The 21,858-nt window shown below is 39.0% G+C and overlaps 1 protein-coding gene across 1 annotated transcript in view; it reads right to left on the reverse strand.

Moving 5' to 3' along the window:
• Window positions 1-8,311: 8,311 nt before the first annotated feature.
• The window catches only part of LOC148187576 (neurexin-3a-like), a 31,746-nt gene continuing 18,199 nt past the window's right edge, over window positions 8,312-21,858 (reverse strand). Inside the window, exons 2-5 of the mRNA XM_088087963.1 lie at window positions 20,288-21,458; window positions 11,311-11,331; window positions 10,168-10,194; window positions 8,312-8,436 (exon numbers count right to left, since the gene is read on the reverse strand). Coding sequence (XP_087944089.1) covers window positions 8,312-8,436; window positions 10,168-10,194; window positions 11,311-11,331; window positions 20,288-20,993 — 879 coding nt within the window. The 5' untranslated portion in view covers window positions 20,994-21,458. The remainder of the gene's footprint in view (window positions 8,437-10,167; window positions 10,195-11,310; window positions 11,332-20,287; window positions 21,459-21,858) is intronic.

Raw genomic sequence — 21,858 nt, forward strand, 5'->3', positions numbered from 1 at the left:
ATACTGGCAATTGTAATGCATGTGCTAGGGAAGGTAGCATTGCCACAGTCACTACTGGGAGCTCGCATTAATGGAGCCTGGGTCTGTTGAAGGTGGCACTGCTGTTGGGGCTGTGATAGCCATGTGATAACTAGCCCAGCCAGTGTCTTAGCCTTAGCCTTGTATCTATGATAGCCATGCTGTAGCTTAGCTTAGCCTTGTATCTTTGAGAGCTTTGTAGTAGTTTAGTTTAGCCTTATATCTGTGATAGCCATGTAGTACTGCCACTACTTGGAGCTCGCATAACCGGAGCCTGGGTCTGTTGAAGGTGGCAGGGCTGTTTGGGCTGCATAGGAGCAGTGAGAATTGGCACTAGGGGAGTGGATTTGGGACACCAGAGTTCACTGACTAGCCTCCTGGAGGTGGGACCAACTAGGTGAAACACTGATGAAAGGAGGTTCCCACCTGATGACCGCAAAGATGTGTTAGTCTTCACTGCTCTCTGACCTTTATATTTGAACCATAGGAGCTGATCAGTGACCCTAGTTTCTTTAGTAAGTGCTTATTCTTTTCTGGAGCACAAGTTTCTTGTGTTCAGTTGAAATCCCCGTCCGTGTGACGGGAAGAAGAGGAGGTGGCAGAGCTTTCAGCCCGATCTGGCGGGGGTGGTTTTTAGTCCATTCAAACCTGCCACCCTGCCTCTGCCAGCTCTTTCTTTCTGCTCTCTGGCCTTTACATTTAATTCATAATTGCTGATTAGTGACCCTAAGATCTTCACTGAGTGCTTATCCTTTTCTAGAGCACAAGTTTCTTGTGTTTTAGTTTAACTCAGCACATACTTAATGAAATCTAGTCAAGCTGTCAGAATTTGCTTTTAATTCAAGTGCTTCTTATTTCCTACTTTTTAATTAATCACAGTGTGCCACTGGCCCTATGAAACATAGAGAGCCTGTGTGAGATAGAACTGGCTGCTGCCATGCATTCCAGCCTGAGTAAGGATTAGCACGAGATGTGGCCACAGCATACTACCAGCCCTGTGAAGTTGTATACCAAGCTGTTGCTGCCATATGTTCCAGCCTGAGTCAGCTTTAAAAGACAATCTTCTGACTGTTACTGCTTCCTTTCAGTTAATGCATGCTGGCATGTTAGTTTGGTATGCAAACTTACCGTTGTAAACCTGTGACACTTTTGGGCCTCAATCTGTTGTGCCTCCTATAGCCACTAGATTGTGCTGTTCCACAAGACCAAAGTTTAGGCCAGGGCATTGCTTTGTTACACTATTGTATCACTCAAGCTACACCACAAGATATATGCCAATGCAACAGCAGAACAGACTACTGTTGCCAATGCAACAGTAGTCTGTTCACTTTTCATTCAAGACACAACAATGGAAAAACTCCTACTGTGTAGGGCAATTCCTTTCTTTCTTCCTTTTTCTTACTTTCTTTCTTTCTTCCTTTCCTCCTTTCCTTCCTTCCTTCCTTCCTTCCTTACCTCCTTCCTTCCCCTGGCTATCCTGAATTCATTGACAGAATGAATTTCAGTGAGTGCAGAAAGAGATTATATCTCTACTCAGGTGCAATGCACTGTCGGCATCCAAAGGCCCATTTGGGCTTGCTTCTAAACTTCTGCAGCCTCAATATCGGCCCAGATAATTTGATTGGAAGTCGAGCTATTCCATCATGTAGACACCTCAGTTGGACTTTAACTGGACTTGGTGTTCTGTGCGTGCTCCTGGTTGTCGCTGTAGGGACCTGGGAATTCCACATATGATTCGTTGATTTGGACATGTGTCACATGTCCTGTAAATTCCTTCTTCAAAATGGCTACTGCTGTTTTCTTTGTCCCTTGAACAAAGAACAGTCATTTAAACTCAGTGTCCCAGAGTGCTTCAGGTTCTAACACATAGGTGTTAGATTCTCCCACGGATCCATCTTCAGACATGACTGGTCCACCACTGTGACCCCCTAGGATGTCACACAGCCAAGAAGAGACGCATCTGCTGATCTTCTGGCTCTCACTCCCAACCTCCACCGAGGAAGGTTGCAGGTCTGGAAGAAGTTTCAAGGGACTTTGCAGAAGTTAGAAAGCCACAGCTGACTTCTCAAGCCAAAAGAGAACAGAACCAAGATAGCACTAAACTGCTATCACTGTAAGGACACCAGGACCGGCCAGCCTCCTCCTGGATCCTGGGAAATGCACAGAGGTGACTGAACTGGAACCTCTTTCCTTTAGCCAGCAACCCAAAGAACTCTTCTACCACTCCTGGATTGGCAAGTAACATCTGGGCATAGCATAAGGACATACGCACAGGCTGAGCAAGACTACTTACTTTGTCTTTTGTCATATCATGTGTAACGTATTGATGTTCATGCTATCGAATGAGTCGTTGTTCTGATATCTTTGTTATTGGGTTATTGGTTAGTCTGGAATTTAGTTTGTTAATGCCTCACACAGACAGGGTCTCGCCTGCAACTAAACATCCTTTTTACTAACCAAAGCACCTTATATACAAATGTATTAAATCACATACATGCACTCAGATATTGCCTCCAACAGAAGCACACAGAGAAGGAACTTAAAGTTCTCACCTTTTCTTTGTTCCTGACCAACCACAAGATCAGCTACACTGTAAAGCCCTCTGAGGCAAACGATGTTTTATGATAATGGGCTATATAAATAAAATTGACTTGACTTGACTTAACTTGACTTGACTTGACTAAGGCCTTCCTTGCTCTGCGGCCATCTTTGATTTTGCATCTTGAATCTGGCAACTCGTTGAGGCTTCTGTTCTTAGTCAGTCCACCTCTGCCTCTTGGTGTGGTCAGGCTCACACCAACACATACCTTCTCTTTCTCTCTCTCTCTCTCTCTCTCTCACACACACACACACACATTTACACATTCACACTTATATATATACTTGTTATATTAGCAGTTAGGATATAGTGTGTGATTTGTTTAGCATTGCTTTTCTTGTTGAATGAATGTTTTTGGAATCATACTTGCTGTCTGCTTAATGTTGTACAAAAGTGAAATCGCTAACAACTACGACTACTACTTAATCCTCAGAAATTTAATTTATTTATTATTATCAGTATGGTAATTTTGGTTATAATTATTAATTTAATTATTGATCAGAGTTCCAAATTGATCCAATTGATTTTTTGTGTATTTTATGAGACTGTTTTTATTAATCGGCTATCATTTTCCCTTTCAGGGAATGGTGCTCCATGAGGTGATTTAATGTAAATTAAGTTACATTATTTAACATAATTAATAATCATTTTTTATAATCATTAATTATTTCTGATAGCCATACTTAAACAATTGGTGACTCTTGCATGACCTAATCACAGAAAGGGTTGCTCCGTATTAAAAGCCAAAATCCCTACACCGCACTGGCCTCCCTTGGCGTTAATGGATAGGGACTGTTCATCGCTTGTGAGGGGGAAGGGGTGCTGCAAAACGGGTCAGACGTTTTTAAAGAAATGTAAGCACTGAGGAGGGACTCTTAATTTTGACTTAGCCGAGGGACAGCATCTGTGACATCTCTGACCATAGCTTTAAACATGGTCAGAATATTCCAGACAGTAACAGCGCCTCTCTGCCTCTGACCATTACAGCCCTGAGCCACAAGTTAAAACGCGTCAATCAGAGCAAACAATCAGAGCTAAAAACATGATTTTGCTCTGTACTGACAGTAAGATCAGAGTACCTTAATTTTCCTGCAGTTGGAACTGAACTTATATGTTAGCAACAGCGGTAAATTTAATAATTATTAACTCAGTTAATAGCCAGACACCCTGCTGTTAGTTGAGAGAAGCCTAAATTCTGATTGGGCTTAGACACCACTGACTAACTTTACAAGCACACTAATGTCTTGGTCACATTGTGTCAGTGAGACAAACACTGGTCTTAATTTTGTTTTGTCACCTGATGGTTTTGTTGGTGTAACTGTATGGCATAGTCGCTGTTGGGATCACTTGGATCCACAGATGATTTGTTCAGCGGTGCAACTTTAAACTGGAAAGGTGTTTCCTGTAACCTCAGCCCACTCCAAATGGAAGCTGTGGTTATTGCTCTCAATTACAAAGACAGCATAGATGGACTCAGATTTCCCCAGTCCTTTTTGTTTCACAGTATGGAACCATTCTTCAGTCAACATATAGGTCCCTGTGTCATGTGACCTTGTGACATATTCAGGCCAACTACAGAAGTAACTCCCTGCTCTTCCCTTTCCATCACCTCCACAGAGAGAAGTTGTTGGAGCAGCAGGAGCTGCCTGCCTGTCTTCCGCTCTTCCTCACCTCCCTGCTGCATGAAACAGCAACAGATAGCTATCTATCTATCTATCTATCTAGCTAGCTAGCTAGCTAACTAGCTAGCTAGCTATCTTTCTATCTGTCTATCTAGCTATTTATCTATCTATATTTAACATTCAGATTTAACATAGAACATTTAGATATAACATTTAACATTTAGATTTTTATTTTACAGTGACATTATCTTGAACATATGTTTTTCACAGTTCGCAAATATTGCTCTAAATGTGAAAAGTGACATTGAAAAATTCACAACTCTTTTTAATGATGTTATAGAGCTAATATGTGGAGAATTGCTCCTGTTTCTTTCAGAGTGCACAACTTTACAATCGGCGCTCCATAGAGATGCTATTGCTTGGCCTTGTTTTACCAAAATGTGGCCTCACTTTACTATTGCATGGCCTCGAGATATGTTAATTAATTCCCTTGCTTTGGTTAATTCATGCGCTCGATATATAAATATCCCTCGTATTGGTCAATTTGTAACCTTGAATTAAATAGGCTAATCAAATCATTTATTTTCAGCTGCCACCTTTAATTGTTACTCTAGCTTGGGGATGAACAACAATTGCTTTGTCAGGGATTATTATTAGTAAAAGGTAATTATGGATTTTATTAAGAGTTTGTGGATTAATTTGTCGGAAATATGCTGACTTGGTGGATGTTATCATCTTAGCAGCAATGCACCAAGCGCAGTCCTCTTTACTCTGTTTCACATGGTGTTGGCAGCAAAACAGTGAGATCACCTATCAGATCCTTGCTTATACCACTGGAGGCTGATTTAGGGCCTATCAATTGTTTACTTACACTCATGGCATGAGTCAAATTACATCACTTTTAGTGCTTCCTGTATAATATCAATATTTATATATGATATTATATATGAATATTTTTGGTAAAAATTTGTAAAAAGTAATAGTAAAAGGTCTTTTTTCAATAGCTCCCATATTGTGTGACAAAGTGACTTGAAATCAATACTGAATGGTTTTACTACATGCATTAGCATCTTGTGTGCTGGATTTTGTAAAACATGGCCTCCATTTTTTTTCAAGTCATGGCACCTCCTGGGCTCCATACAAAAGTTTTACAAGAGAATCTAATTTTAATTTAATTTTACATACTTTATTTATCCCCGAGGGGTTACTCTTACCACTTTGTTGTCATTTACACATAAGCCCGAAATACACATGAAATACATACGACCGAAATACAAGCACAAACAGGAACCATGCATATTACATACATATATATATTTTTTACTCAGGGCTTTATGAGTGTTCTAATCATGCTGTGGTTGTAAAAAAATGTGTAATACTGTCTGTAGTAGTGCTGTTATATTAACATATACTACATTTTCCCAACTGTGGAGGCATGTCTATTAAGTGTGCATGTGCACAGCAGAGTCAGAAAAATACTACAAAAATGTGACACACATATTTGTACTCTGCAGCCAGCTGCACAATCGAATGCAGATCCCAGTTTGCATTGCTGTCCAACATTTGAGCAAGAGTGGAATGAAAGATGAACTGATTCGAAATAAAAATCATCCCATCCTCTAGAAAGTAGTCCTAATAAACATTTCTAGGATACATTTTAAGTGGGTTATTTGCCAAGTTGAAATTTGAGTAGGCATGTGGGCTTCAGTATTGTGGCTGAAAGGGCTGAGCTTAAAATAGAAGACATTTATCCTAGTATTATCAGAACATCTACTTGTGACACAAACCATTTCTCATTCTGTCTATTTCTGCCTGATTCTTCTGACCCCCTGTCTTTGTTTGTTCATGTGCATCTCTGAAGCATTCCTCCGCCCACCTCTTGACTTCAAATCATTCACTCACTGCACGCATTCAGCTGTGTCCCTACCTTTACACACCCACCTCTCTCACTTAGATTACTTTAAGTATCCAACAAAAACACTTTTGTTTATTAAATTGTCCCCTGGGAATTATAAGGTTCTGAGCATTTAAAGCAATTTTGAGATACTGAGTTTCAAAGTTTTGCATTCCAAATTCCAAACAATGATATGAACCTTTTTATTTTCTTAATAAAAAAACAACTGACATAATATTAATATTAACATGTCATTTTTGACAAAAATGTCAGATAGAACCTTATAATTCTAAGGAGCCAAAGAAAGACTAAATATCATGCTAAAAAACATTATCCTAAACATTCTCTTTGGATATTATATTATATTATTTTCAGCTTCAAACTGAGGTTTAGACTGCTGTGAGGAGACAGACCAGAAAGAATTGCGATTTTTCAAACTATTGTGACAGCAAAAATATATTTATGCCAAATGAAACAAACAGTTACAGTCACAGTCAGTATGTATTATTTTTGCAACTAAAAACACTACTTGTATTACTATTTTAAGGAATATTTTCTTTTATTTAAAAAAAAAAATAAATGTATTTATTTATAATTTAACAGCCATTATTTCATTATGTGAAGTTTTGCAAGTGAATATTCATTTAATTGAAATGGAATATTTTATTCATGAAAGAAATAATGAAGAAAACCACCAAACATGGCAAGTTGTCAGTCTTGTGGTACCAGAATTTGTTCTAAAGAATCACACCTACATTTCATATAGTGAGGTATGCAGTTTCATAATCCTAAATCCTTACCCTTTTCTTACCTGTTCACCTCTACCTATGACTCAGTACGTGTCCTCCTGCATTTGCTGTTGATGCTCCAGGAAAGTGTGTCAATTTACGGCAGGTAAATGTAAATATATTTTGTTTTGTCAAAATACACTTCTTTTGTTAAAGTACAGTTTCTTTCAGTCTTTTTCAAAATAAACTTTCAACATTGGTAAAACACCTCATATTAAAACACTTTCTCATCACAAGTAATCACATATTGCAGCTTTGCAGTGGACTTCCAAATCTGCATATTACATTTAGGTATCCTTCAGCATCTGCTGTTTACATTCAATGTCAACAAATTCACATGCGGGATGACGCAGCACGGGTTTAGGCAACAACAGCACATGGCAGCCAATGCTGTTACCAGCAGCATTTTAAATTGACGTCAACCAGCGGCATATCATACCGCTGCAAAAAGTTCCATTCAGCTGCCTTGTAAACCAATGCCTGCCAGCATATAATACAGCAATGACAGTGTCTAATGCCAAAATCATAGATCAAGTGGAGTTTAGAATGAGACCGTTTGAACATATGCATCCTTGTTACCAAAGAGAATGTTCATGACAGTTAGACAAGGGCAAAACTGTACACAGTACAGAATGTTCTACATTTTGTAGAAATGTAGTTATTTTACCTTTATGCAAGTCCTCAAGTTTTGACTTGAGCCCGACTCAAGGCTGAAGTCTACAGATTTGATTTTATCTTCAGCACATGAAACAACTCTGACGTTTCCAGTAGGAAACAAATAATAAGCACTGCTATCTTAAAAACCATTTCAGGTTCACATACATAAAATTTGTTGTCAAACAGGTTTGATGATGCAGGTTGGACTGTTTTAGTGAGCTTCCCCTGCATCACTGACCTGTGTTGCCATGTCAGGTCAGTCATTTGGTTTGATTGACAGTATTCTCAGCACCACAAATGAACCATACTAAACACATCACTTTAGTTTGTGGATTGTAGAGTTTGAGACAGTATTTATCAGTTATTCTGCAAAAAGAAACCCTGTCCTGTCACTGCCACCAGCCATCAGTAATGAAGAATTATAAACGCCCTCATTTCAGCTCAGCTCATGTAAATAATGTGTAGAAACCCTGGTTAGCTGAAAATGAGGGTGGAGAGGCTTGTTTTTGTGAAAACTGATTCACAGTGACTGTTTTTCATAAATCTATGTCACGCCGTCACTGCGTAAACTGTGAACAGTACTCTAAGGAATTACAAAACACATACGCACAGTTAGAAAACACAAAGGGACACACTGTCTGTTTTCCTTCAGTTAAGGTTGTCTTAATTACTCGCTTAATCCAAGCACCCTCTGTTAGAAACCATTACATAGGAGACACTGAACACAATCAAGTTAACACATTAGAGCATCAAACGCATTAATATGCTGTACTGCTCTCAAACACTCACAGAGCAAGCGTCGCTTTTCATAGAGGCGGAAAAGGAAAGATTTCATAAAAGCTGTACCTTTGCTTTTAGCTAGGAGAACAGGAGGAGGCGGAGACAGAGCAAAGGATCCACAGCCGAGAGAACCCAGACAGGGAGAAAGAAGAGGAGGAGAGAGACATAAGTTCAAATTCATATCTTTGTATATATGAATACATTTCAGGAGGATAAAACAATGTACAGTAGCAACCGTACGTAAAAAAAAAAAAAAATACACCTGAAACATGCAATCACATCAGGTCACAACAACATTGCTGTCCAAAAGCAAAGAGCATTCACTACACAGACAATGGAGTTTGGAGTTGGAATTTTCGGGGAGGCCAGTGGACTGTGACAACATATATAGTTTGTCCTGCCTTTACTATATGCCTCTGTAGGACGTAAATATTACTGAAAATCGCACAGTCCATACATCCTACCTACAAAAATACAGATGGTGGATTCTGCCTTGAATCATCTTCAGAGAATCAATAGGGACTTTCTTGCTTTGTCTTGTTAAATTAGATTGTTTACAATGAACTTTATTTTGAATATTAATAAATCATATTTTTTCTGTTTATGTAGCATTTGTTACCCTTTACAATGAGATGTTATATTGTTCGTTATTGTATTGTGTGTGTGAATGTTGGACTTTGTTGACATGTAACTGCCAGTTGAGAAGGTGGTCCTCCAAACTGAATGACAAATGTGTCAAAGTGTTTTCTGATCTAATGCCACTATTAACAGGACAACATTTCCCTTTCAAAAATAAATCAATTTTGATTATAAAATGTTAAGGTTTGGTTAGGTTGAGAAATCGATCATAGTTGGCACTGAAATAAACAAGTAGTTAAGGTTAGGAGACCTTAACTCATAGTTAAGGTTAGGAGACTGTAACTCATAGTTACAATATACATCTTGGTTACAGTTAGGGTGGCCCTGACCATGCTTAAAAGAAACCAATGTGTCAGTAAGGAATTGGAAACAATCAGAGAACTCCCCTGTTTAAGTCTGATGTTTCGTTGCATTCCATCCACAACATACATGCCTCTGCACACTTTATTTCTCTATAATATGATACTAATTTTGTATATCAAGTACAACTACAACTAGGTTAACTAAATGTGAAAATAATTAATTTCAAGAAAAAGTCAACTTATTTTTGTATAGCCTATTTATTTTATTTACTATATGTGTGTAACAGTTCGCAAATTTCCCAGTTGGGTACACTGGTGTCACGGTTGGTATGTTTTTGACAGCAAAAATGTTATGTTATTTTTATTCATTTTAAATTAAAATATGACATATAGTATTGTAAACATTTCTGCTCTGATACCAAGCTAGCTTAAAATGAGCTTAGCGTAGCGTGCCAGAGTGTGATTTGGTTTGAGTGGACATCGTGTTGCTTGTTCCTTCCTATGTGCTGCCTAAGGCCTGCCTTGTTGAGAACTGTGGCACTGACAATATCTATCTATCGATATATATCGATAGATAGATATTGTCAGTGCCACAGTTCGTGCCACACACTAACAACATTTATATATATATATATATATATATATAAATGTTGTTAGTTACTTAATTCCCTTTATATTTAAAAAAAAATATCTTATTTTGCATTTTTATTATTTTTTACACTCCTATGATTCCATTAAACAGAAGTTCACACAATTAAGTTACACTGTATATCACATTATATAGTATACAGGATCACCAAAACCAAAACATGCAATTTCACACAAACAAAACAAAGACATGATGGAGAGGAGGGAGAGAGAGGCATACCTTGTTCTGCCATCATATGTGCAAGGCCTTGAGAACATAAGAGAAGGAGAAAAGAGAGGGAAGGGAAAGAGTGTCAGAGAACAGTTAATAACAGAGCACCCATAGTTTCAATACTCTTTGGTATTGTGATGCTACATGTTTTTCCAGGAGGGAAAGCATGACATCAGGACACGCTAACTGCTCACATAAAGTTTCATGTGACTTTCTTCATTAGAAATATCAGCATTGTAGTAGAAGTGATAACCTGCAGAGAAACAGTAGAGAATCTCTAAAAATTAGAGATTGTGAAGTATCATGCACCTCCACGGTTTTGCTCCTCAGACAGTGACTTGTCTTCTTAAATATTTCACAACATCAAAAATGAATATTACTATAGCTGGTCTGACTACAGCAAAAAAAAATGCTTTATGTTTGAGGCTTCCACATTCTCTCACAAGATTCCATACGATAAATTTTAATATTGATGTTGTTAATATGGAATAGTAGCTACATTAGGGTTAGAGTTGGTGGAGTGCTCCAAGTAAAATACAAGAATTTCTCTCTCTCTCTCTCTCTCTCTCTCTATATATATATATATATATATACATATATATATATATATATATATATATATAGCCCTTAGGGTTGATATAACTGGGATGTAGGTAGCCAAATCGCATTATGATTCATTATAAGGCTATTTCATTTAAGTAAATTGTTTGTCCATGTTTGACCTTGTAAATGGCCCAGTAGCCTACAACCTGCTTCCATTTTAGCTGCGTAATGTTTTAAGGCATATAATTTCAAATATTAAATTGCCATCTTCTAATAACCATTTGTCCAGATCCACTGCTCCTAATGCATTCTTAGTTTTCGTAACACCCTGTATCTAACTAATTTAGACTAGTGCAAGTGGTGTCCAAAGCAAGAAAGCTGTTTTAAGTTAGAAATGCATCTTTCTTCCTTGCACACAACTTTGTTCTTTCTTTTTGGCAGTATGATCCTCCTGTTAGAGCAGAATTTAGCTGTGAAATACCTTTTAGCCTCTAATTTCACAATCACCAAGTCCATACTAGGTTTGTACTGTCCTAGTCTGTCTGGGAATCTGCAGCTATACAAACTGCTGTGGCTGTTATATATTATGTTGTTTTCATTCAAACTCACCTGGCATATTGTTGTTGACCTCTGGAAAACAAGGAGACAGAGAAAACAAGCAAACAAAGCCAGCATTAGAAACACTCTTATTACTTGCATGTTGACTGTCATGCAAAATATCACACAATTCATAGTTCATACAGATGGCTGGCAGTGGACACAGCCATGTGTATGCCATTTACAATGCAAAAAGGTTTATCATTGAGGTGTTAAAGCAACAACATTTGGTTTGGAAACATTATTCAGTCTCATCAAATGAAATTACAGAGAGAAAAACCCAATGTTGAAAACACATCTCTTCCCTTCACTTGTCATATTTTCACAATTTCCACAGTCATTCAGTTCAGATACATAACCTCATCATTATGCTAAGGTGCTGTTGCTAAATCACAAGACATACAAAAAGGCAACACAAAACCCCAAATAAGTTCATCCTTTAAGTGACTTCTGAGCTTTGTTGATTAAGTCTGAGAACAGAGAGATCAAACACACAGATTTAAATCCTGCATTCCTGTGGCTGAAAGATTTGACTATACTGATGATTTATCTATTCTTAGAGCCCCTGCAGTGTAAAAGGTTCAAGTTAAAGCCAATACACTGACAAAAAAAATTCTAGGATTTCTATGCAAAGAAGGAATATCCAAGGTGAAATGTTTATCTTCAAGCAATTAAAAGTCAATTGAAAAGTTTGACCTCAGGATGGCAACAGATAGTCTGGGGTCAAAGAAATACTCTCTGAATAGTGTCCATTTCTAAGCAACATGTAATGATTATACCAATTTCCCCATCTGGAAAAGTAAAAAGTCATGGTATGACAAAATTTAGTTAAGTTAAAAGTTATGTGCTTTGTGGAAATAAATGATTGACAAATAATTACAATTGGTTTAAAAATTTGTTTCATCTTTGATTATTGTTATTTTCTTAATTTGCTGAAAAGTTTACCACTCTGGAAAATATGATTATTTGCTTTTTTCAGAGATGAGTTGAGTCCATGGCTGACAGTCTCATGTCTGTGTGTGATGTAAATACACACACAAAAACAATGTCACTGTCACTGGGACACTGTCAAAATGGGACAGTAAACCTTTGCAATGAAATTATATTGTCAAGGAATCCACAAAATTATCCAATACCTATGATCTATGAATTGCTTAAAAGGTATATGATCAGGGAAAAAAGGTCATGTGGATATTACATCATAGGAGTCGGGGTATCATGTGACACTTGATCCTACAATCACAATGGTAAGTAACATGACATAGCATTCTGACCTAAATCGTGGTGTAATTGTTTATCAAAATTACTATGTAGAAATTCTAAAATCCTCTCACCTTTTATAAAATGTTTATTTTGTCCCATTTTGCCAGTTTCCTACTGTTATAATGGGACATTCTATTATTGTCAAGATGGGACAATGCTCTTTGTCATTTTGACAGGTAAGAACTGGTTTTGTGGATCATAAAACACTTGCTATCTTCAGAAAAATCATTTTTTTAAACTGGATCAAACATAATTTCTCTAAATATGCCAGTTAGCTTGCTGGAACTCCCTGCATTGTGCCTCTGCTTCTGTCATCAGGATTTGGTCTGTGTGAGTGCATGCATGCATGCGTGAGAGAGAGATGGAGATAGAGAGGCATGAAAGCACCTACCAAACATACCAGTATACAAACCAAATCAAAGGCTCAGGTAAACTCCCTGTGGCTGGCGAACCAGCACTGAACTCAATGCACTGACTTTATCAGGGAACTCTAAAATATTTTTCTCTGATTATGGTTTTTCTCCTAAAAATAAAACCCAGGCAGATAACTATTCTTTGGAGTGACTAAGAGGCACTTTGAAAACTGTATTTATTCGTCAGTGGATACATAATCTAGGAAAGAGTATGACTCTCTCTATTCATTCAAAACCCAAAAGGTGAGGCAAGGATAGCAGGGGCTTAGAGCTCAAAGTGGATTACTTAAAGGGATGATTCATGATGTGTTGGATAAAGTGAGTTACACAGTGATTAATGAGGTAATATCAAATTCTCCTTTCTTTCATTACTGCTGGCTTAACTTCCTGCAAGTTATTAACGTTAGGTAAAACAGTACAGGGTATGTACACACAAACACACACACCATTTCCACAGGATAGAAGACTGAGTCATTACAGCTCTAAAAATTTGATCATTACTGTTTCGATCATCAGTATAGCGACAGCCATAATCTCCTTGATGACCAGTTCACAGCAGCCATGTTTCGTGTTGATATGGACATATGGATGGCTGGGGGAAGAGCCAGAGAGGCCTGTTAAAGCCATCTGCTCATGTTGGGGTGTCAGCGGTATACAGCTGGTAGACTGTTGGCTGGGTGGCACCGTGGCTCTGAGACTTGTTAGAAAGGGAACCACAGGTTTGAAGAGGTTGTGTTTTTGTTTCTGCACAACAGAGGTGCCATGTTATGAAATAGAGTTAGAGGTGTCTGTTATCATTTCCTATATCAGTCTATCCCCTGCAGTTGGAGAAGTGATACATTTCATTTTAGATTCCTATTTCACATGTTAATTCCAATTAACTACAAACTAATATTAAGTACCAATACATTTCATCTGAGGTAAATGTATCAATAATCACAATATTTTTTTCTTTTGATCAACAACAAAAAGTGTCTATCAACAAATTTAATCCGAACCATAATGTTTTCCTTAAACTGGTTGTTGTGCCTCAACCAAACCCAAAAAGCCAGTATAACTGACTCAGTTAAATAAATGACTTAATTTCAATCTAAAGTAGGCTGATGTCATCAGCTGTATTCATTGCTTTAAGGAAAAAAGCCACATCTGCAGCGTTATCATTAGTTTTCTCTTACATCAACTCTAATCATGAAATCAATCATTAGGTATTGTCAGAGACCCCCAAATTATTATAAGAGGCAATTTTAACACAGTCCTCACAACATGTTCTTATTCCAACTCATCACATGGTGCTGCTAAGTCAGTGACCTTCTGCATCTACTTACGTTGTTTTAAGTTTCCTTCTGCGTCAGCTTTTTACACTCCAGGATACTGTTACAGTGATGTCAACAAATGTACATGGTGGGATGACGCACATCATCTTTATGTTTACACAATAGAAGGGACTGCTTTTAGTCGATGTGAGGGTCTAAGGACAGAGGGATGTTGTATATGCTGTAAAGCCCTCTGAGGCAAACTGTGATTTGTGACAATGGACTTTATAAATGAAATCACAATGGTTAGGATTAGGCAACAAAGTCACACACATCCATACAGGAAGTGAACTCTGGACTCCTACACAAAAGTCAGTTGTTTGTGGGACCCATCCACCTCCCCACCAACCAGCCTCGTTCTTAAGTGACTCCGCCCATGCGCGTTGCATGTGGATGTGCCCAGTGCCCTCCAGCTGTCCGTGAGTGTATTATAATAACGCCACTGGTTCAGTCCAAGCGCAATCTTACCTGACACCATCCAACTATGCTGCAAGATTGGACATGAAAGGTGGTTTGTGGCATCATGATCGTACACCAAAAGCACTGACAGAGCAGCGCTATTTGACAAGTTCAGCATGAGAACGGGCTGGTCCTCAACCCAGCATCAGACCGATGGGAAACAGCAAACAGAAAATGTCGCTCCACGGAGACAAATCGTAGTAATAGTATATGGAGGAGTTCGGACTTGACAACAGCTGATGACCTAAAATCAATTAAAAATAAGTGAGATTCAAATCGGTGAAATGAAAAGTGAACCAAGATACTTTTTTTGAACAGCATGGCGGGGGGATTAAACTTTTGACACATCTTGCAAGCCATGTCATGTTATTATGTGTTAAATGTCCTACATCATGTCCGAGATAGGGACAGCTCGCCAATTTTAACAGCAGGGTACATTGTGAATGTCCATAAATGCATTCATTGCATAGTTTGTGTTTTGCATTTATTACCCCACCTCAGAAAAAAAAAAAATTAATAAAAAATTATTAAAATCTGGCAACACTTTCTGTGAAGATCACATCTATGATGAATTATGAGGGCATTCATTGTGAATTATAATGCATTCATAATGCCAATGCCAATGCAAACAATGCTTACCAATGCACCATATCAACAGTTATAAAACATTATAGATGTGATTTATAATGAATTATAAGTAGCAAGTGTATTATTGATGTTATCGACTAGTGATAAACTCTAGGTTGACAGATGACTCCGCAGTAGTCACAGATATTTATGAAATCTAGCTCAGATCAGTTTTGATGGTCACTGACAAAAATCTGTCTACTGTGTGGATGCGCAAAGTTCCTGTGCAATACAATAATGCACCACCACAAAACACTATCTGTCTCCATCAGTGCTCAAACAGCGTTCACCCTTTGACAGTACCATATTTAAAAGAGAGACTGAATAACTAGCAGATTTTTAAAACAAAAACAAACACTAACAACTTTACTGGCCTCCTTGCTGCCTTTTTAAGCCCATTTCACACAGCATGTGTCAGCAGACTGAACCTCTTAGTTTTTTTTTTGGCACCCATGTTATCAAGTTAGAGCATTAACACTGCCCGCCTGAGCAGCGCTTGTCAAGAGTGTCTCAGTTGCGTGCCAGCAAGAGAAATGGTGACTCTACGATTTTTTATGCATGCCGTGTGCACATTTGTCAGTTGACATGAAAATGGTGTTTTGATGATTATATTGACTCTATGGCACTTTTTACTGCAGTTTAAGCGTCTCTCTCTGTTGCAGAGATGAGTAAATACAAAGACGTCTGTTTTACACTAACTTCCCTGCTTCAATTTCAAAACAAAGGCCCTCTGACAGCGTCTCTGTGGACAGAACGTGTTGTCAGTAATGCAGCAGCAATGACGATGCAGCAACGAAAACGCAGCAGCGACGACGTTTGTTTGAACACCAAATGCATGAAACAGGCTGCAGTTTGGCGAGGCTGCCGTCACGCACTGCTGACATGTGCTGTGTGAAATGGGCCTTACGGTTTACTGTTACATCTGTTGTCCTGCCCCTCCCTGACATCAAACATAGCACACCAGGAAAAAATAAATAAATAAATCAATCAGAGGGCCAAACTTGTGTACTGCAGAGTTGTGTGCATGGCTCTGGTTTATTGATCATTTTTAGTGGTTTTCCTGTGTTTATAAAACCTACATAAATTTGGTGGGAAAGGGGTAATCAAGAATCAAGCCTTTATTTTTTGTGTTTATTTGGGATTTGGCCATTAATACAAATCATCCCCTTTTTATTCATAGTATTTTGTATAATTCATATTTTTTTATAAACCAAACAGTAAATACAGTGCCAAGTAAATGGGTTGCACTCAATGTCGAGATTAGCTGGGGACACAGTGTGTCATCCAGTGTTTGAGATTCTTACAACTGTCGTCTTCATTCATGCTTTGGGATACTTTTCATGTTTGTGCTAGAAAAAAGTTAAACAATTCAAACAAAGTTAATTAGTGTCATTAGGCACTCCACCAACCCACCTCAACCAGCCCCATAAGCACAGTATTTATCTCTTTACAATCAGCAATCCAAATTCTCTCCGAGCTGCTGGAGTTCCCTGCTTCTACTTACCTATCACACCACTGTCACGCAGGAGGCAGACAGGCAAGAGAGAGAGTTATCTTATCTTTTATTACAAGCTTTTAAACAGTGCATGATTTGTAATTTAGATTTTTTTTCTTATGTTTTACCATGACAGCCATCTTTACCATGGTTAAGGTTTATATTTAAAAACTAATGGGTCTGTTAAAAAATAACAATCAACATTGATTTTTGTAGCCCCAAGGACATTAAACTCAAAGAAAGAAAATTCCATTGTTTTTTTGGTTTTTTTTCTTACTGATGGATGCAATTAACGTGACATTACTCATTGGTTTGTGGACTGTCGTTTTGTAACTTTGAGTTTGGGATTGTGCCCGTTGCCATCTTGATTTTCTGCAGCCAGAAGTGACCATATATAGACAAGAGGGTGGAGCTGTAGAGGAGCGAGAGGTGAATCTGACTGTCATTCAAGCAGCCCCGCACTTAAAAATTTAATGAAAAATGTAAACCACTGACATATGTAGAAGTTAACAAACCAATGGGTGACATCATTGTAGCTATGTCAGTTATTTTATACCTTCTATGGCTGTTCCTGTTCAACAACATCATCATAGTTTACCAGGAGTTTTAAAGTCAAATTTCCATTTAACACTGAGATATATCAGCCTGCAAATGAACTCATATTTTCCTCCAACTGCTGACTGAGAAAATGTGTCCACTACACTGTTTTAGAATCTCTGCCCAAAAAATAGAATGAAATGTGGTATGGATTATGGCAAATAAAGTTCACGAAGGTGATATGAGATGTGTTAGATCAGTGACACTCAACTTAGCCCCTGCGGGCAAAAACTGGCCCTCACAATAAAAATTAGCGTGCTTCACAATTTTTGTACTTTTAGTATACATAAGGTGCCAGAGTGCATAAAACATCCTGAAATCCCAGAAATGTCCTAAAATCTGAGGAATGTACTAAAATCCTTGAAATGACCCACAGTTCTATAAACATGCTACAGTTATAGAAATGTCCAAAATTTCTAGAAACATGCTACTATCCTGGAAATGTCAACAAATCAGAGACACATCCTGACATCCTGACAAAAATATGTGGAAAAACCTCCTAAAATCCTAGAAATGTTCTAAAATCCTGCTGTAACTGGTGCCTGGCCTGCTGTCATTTTGCAAAAGTGCCTCCAGGGCAAAGCAAGTTGAACTTCCCTGTACTAGAATATTCATAAGTACTGCATGAAAACCGAAAGCAATAACATACAACCGAAACTAACAAATATCAAAAGTACTACTGCACTTCTGTTATAATTTTAAGCTATACATCAGATCAGATCAGATCAGAAATACTTTATTGATCCCTGAGGGGAAATTGCTCAAAAAAAAAAAAGTGGAAGCGATCTAAACAGGCTGCATGCACGGCTGGTGGATGCGCACTACTCATAGCATACATTATGTTACTGCTACTGTTACTTTGAATATTCTGTATCCTGTAGGTTTCACGCTTTACATTCTTTCATGTGGCCTAATTTTCAATGCCACTGCAATACTTGAAGTAATTTCTGTGATACTTCTATGTCATCAGTGTTGTATTAATACCTTGCTCTCCATAATTATCTTAGAATATTTGACTCTATATGATTATGACTGTTGTAGCAATGAGCCAATTATTTTGGTTCTCAACAAAGAACACAGAAAAATTCAAAGAAATGTACACTAACACACAAGGCTAAATAAGACTTGTAATGTTGTATATTAAATGTAATTTAAATGAAAAGAAAAATGAAGACCCATCATTCAGTGAAATACAGCCAAACTAACAGGGACTTGCAGACTGAGGTAAAATAATAGCTCTGAAGTTACCAGTGATGAGACAGATGTTGCATGATCAGCCTTCAACAACTAAGACAATCAAGCAGATCAGACCAGCTGACTAGTGGATCTAGGAGGCCTGGATGATAGAGCAAATAAATGTATATCCCAGCCCATGGAAGGCTTTCATAACAAGAACAGAGCCCTCACCTGATAGCATGACAAAGCAACAGCTGAGTTTGCAGATTTTATTTAATACTTGTGCTGTTGTCACCTATCTGCAGTGAGAGACAGGAGCTGAAGCCAAAATGTTTTCACCCTTAGAGCCCACCTTGTCAGTGAAATGCCACCTGCTCAATCAGCTGAGCAAAAGAAAAGTAGCTGAGCCGCCACTGATACACAGAGAAGAGGAAGAGCCCCCATCCCCCAACCTCCACCTCCCCACCACCCTTTTCTTTCACCAGCAGCAATAGATTAAAAAAAACAACTTATCTTTGAATTCCAGATTCCCTGGCCTTTTGTCTGTGTGCTGGGGATTTGGCGCCAGCCCAAATGGAATGTAAATTCCATATTTGTTAGTGGTTCAGTTGAGCGTTCGAAAGTCAAGAATGGACGGAAAAAACAGATGAACAAATATGTTGAAACAAATTACCTCTGATCTTAATTAATTAAATGGAAAAAAGACTTTCTCATCTAAGTGGTATTGATTATCTCATGAGGAGTCACATGATTGTGTACTCCTCTGCTGCCGCTGGAAGCTGCTGCTGTGGAAAGGCTGCACAACCTGTATTGATTGTGAATAATTAAGTACATGACAAGAGTTTTTTCAAGGCACAGAAAAAAAGAAGAGTTGCCTGGATCCAATCCATGTGCAGACTGCAGGTTCACCAATTACCTTCACAAAACAGGCATTATCACAGACTGTTCTTTGCTTACAATTAATCAAATAACACGACATCCAGGTTTCTACATAAAGCAGGTGAAAGTGCCTTTTGTGTGGCCTGTAGGGAGGAAATACATAGGAGGGGTGGGTGGTAAAGGACTTTCTTTTATTGTATTTTGGTCCTGGTCCATCCAGCTGTAGTGTTTGAAACACAGCTCAGGCTAAATTCTCAGCACAAAAGGATGTAATATATAAAGCACCTGCCTTCTTGTGATTGGGTGAAGAAGGGCTCAGAAGGCCCCATTAAATCTATAGGTGTCCTTATCACCGCCTGCAGGACCGATGCCATTAACCTCTGCCCCACTGGCTAACCATGCTTAGATTAGCTTTCAGATTTTACAGCTAAAATATGTGTGTGTGTGTGTGTGTGTGTGTGTGTGTGTGTGTGGACACATTTTGTGGATTTTGTCATTTCACTTATTTCTGATTAGTTTTAAGTGGTTTTGGCCCCCAGACCTCTAACATGTTGGTTTTGTAATTCAAATGAAGCCCACTGGAACAGCAGTGCAGCAGTATTGTGTAATTCCTTCGCTGTAATTGCAATAAATAAGAATGTAAAATGGTAAGAATACAAAACAGGAAAGTAGACGTGAATGAGTGTGTTTCACAGTTGGGGTTCCACCAAAGTAGACCAGAGTGATTGACAGCGTGTCAGTGTCAGAGACTTTAAGACATGTCTTACCTTCACTGCAGAAGCGGCCCTTGTATTCAGTTTTGGAGCAGTCACAGACCGGCCCTCCATCCACCACTGAGCATGTGCCGCCATTCTCACATGGGTTTACGGTGCACCACCCTTCTGACTCCAAGGGCACCTTAAGGCTACCCAGGAACAGGGGCTTTGATATGCCGTACTTGAGGTCCGTAATTGTGCCCCTGAAGGGCTGCATGTTTCGCACCGCAGGCAGTGTAAGCGCACCATTGCGGATATCCTGAGGCACTCCACCCAGGAACAGATCACTGACTATTTTCATGAACAGACGCTGAGGCTGCACCTCATCTGCTTTGGGCTGGCCGTCCAGTACCAGCACAGTGCGCAGGTTATACCTGCTCAGAGTGGCAAAGTGCCAGCTGCCATCGTCCACCCTTCTGTCAGACACCACCGTGGTCTCAGCACAGTCGATACTGAAACGCAGCTGTAGCTGTCCCTCAACCACCGATAGCTGCAGAAAGTCACAGTAGCCTCCATCATCAAAGTACAGCAGCAGCGCCTCTGAGGCCTCTGTCTTGAACTGGAAGCTGAGGTCGCCGCGGGTGCTGGCGTCCCAGCGGAGGTAGCGTGCCCACTGACCTGGTGTGCCTAAAAATTCCAGTCCCATACATGTGCTGAGGAACACTTGCAGCCTGATAGAAAAACCTACAAGATCCATAGCTTCAAAAAATGTATTCATCCAATCAAAGTGAAATCTTGAGATGGTCAAACTGAATTTCAGGGGTCCAAAGTTTAATCCACAGTATTTGCAGAGATATATTTTCTGATAAATATTTCTTATAAAAATATGTTTTTAAAGGGAAAAGGGCAGTAACAGGAAAACAGTCGTGGTTAACAGTCTTAGGGTCAATATGTGTACATCAGTGAAATGTCCAGTAGTTCCAGGGCAGTGGTCATACGGAGGTATTTTTGTTTTTCTTAAAGAGAGGACAGGCAGAGGGAGAGAGGAGGAGGAGGAGAAGGAGGAGGCGATGTTTTGATGCGTTTCTGTTACACTTCAGAACAGCTGCTATCAGGACTCATGGTGTTAGGTCTGCTGGAATGAACTTCTCTGGCTATCAGGGAAAGTGGAATGTCCTCCTTCATGTTGTCCACTGCGGAATGGAGCTGACAAGGGATCCACTGGCCTCTCTCAGTTCCATCACTGCCAGAAAAAGAGACAGCGAGGATTACAATTGATTTTACTAATTCTACAACACACATTGGGTGCTCCAATGCATCTAAACCCCATGACAGTAGCACATGACAGGCAGGTGTACAATCTGAAGAAGTTACATAAGTGAAGGTGCCCTGAGGGAACAAAAGGCAGAGGCATCAGTACTGTTGCCATGGTTACCCAGGATAACTAAGCGTACATAGTCACTAGAGAGTAACTGAGCACATTACCTCAAGTACTGAACTTAAGCAGAAGTACCTTGAGCCTCCGAAATGTGGTGCATTAGGTACAGGAACCATCGGCAATGGGCAACTGCCTGCCTGGGGCCCTTCCAGCGATACATTTATAGGGATGTTAAGATGTGAAACATTTATAGACCCAAACATTT

Source organism: Plectropomus leopardus, chromosome 14, assembly GCF_026936395.1.
Source record: "Plectropomus leopardus strain MGB_pleo_1.0 chromosome 14, ASM2693639v1, whole genome shotgun sequence".
Classification (NCBI taxonomy): Eukaryota; Metazoa; Chordata; class Actinopteri; order Perciformes; family Serranidae; genus Plectropomus; species Plectropomus leopardus.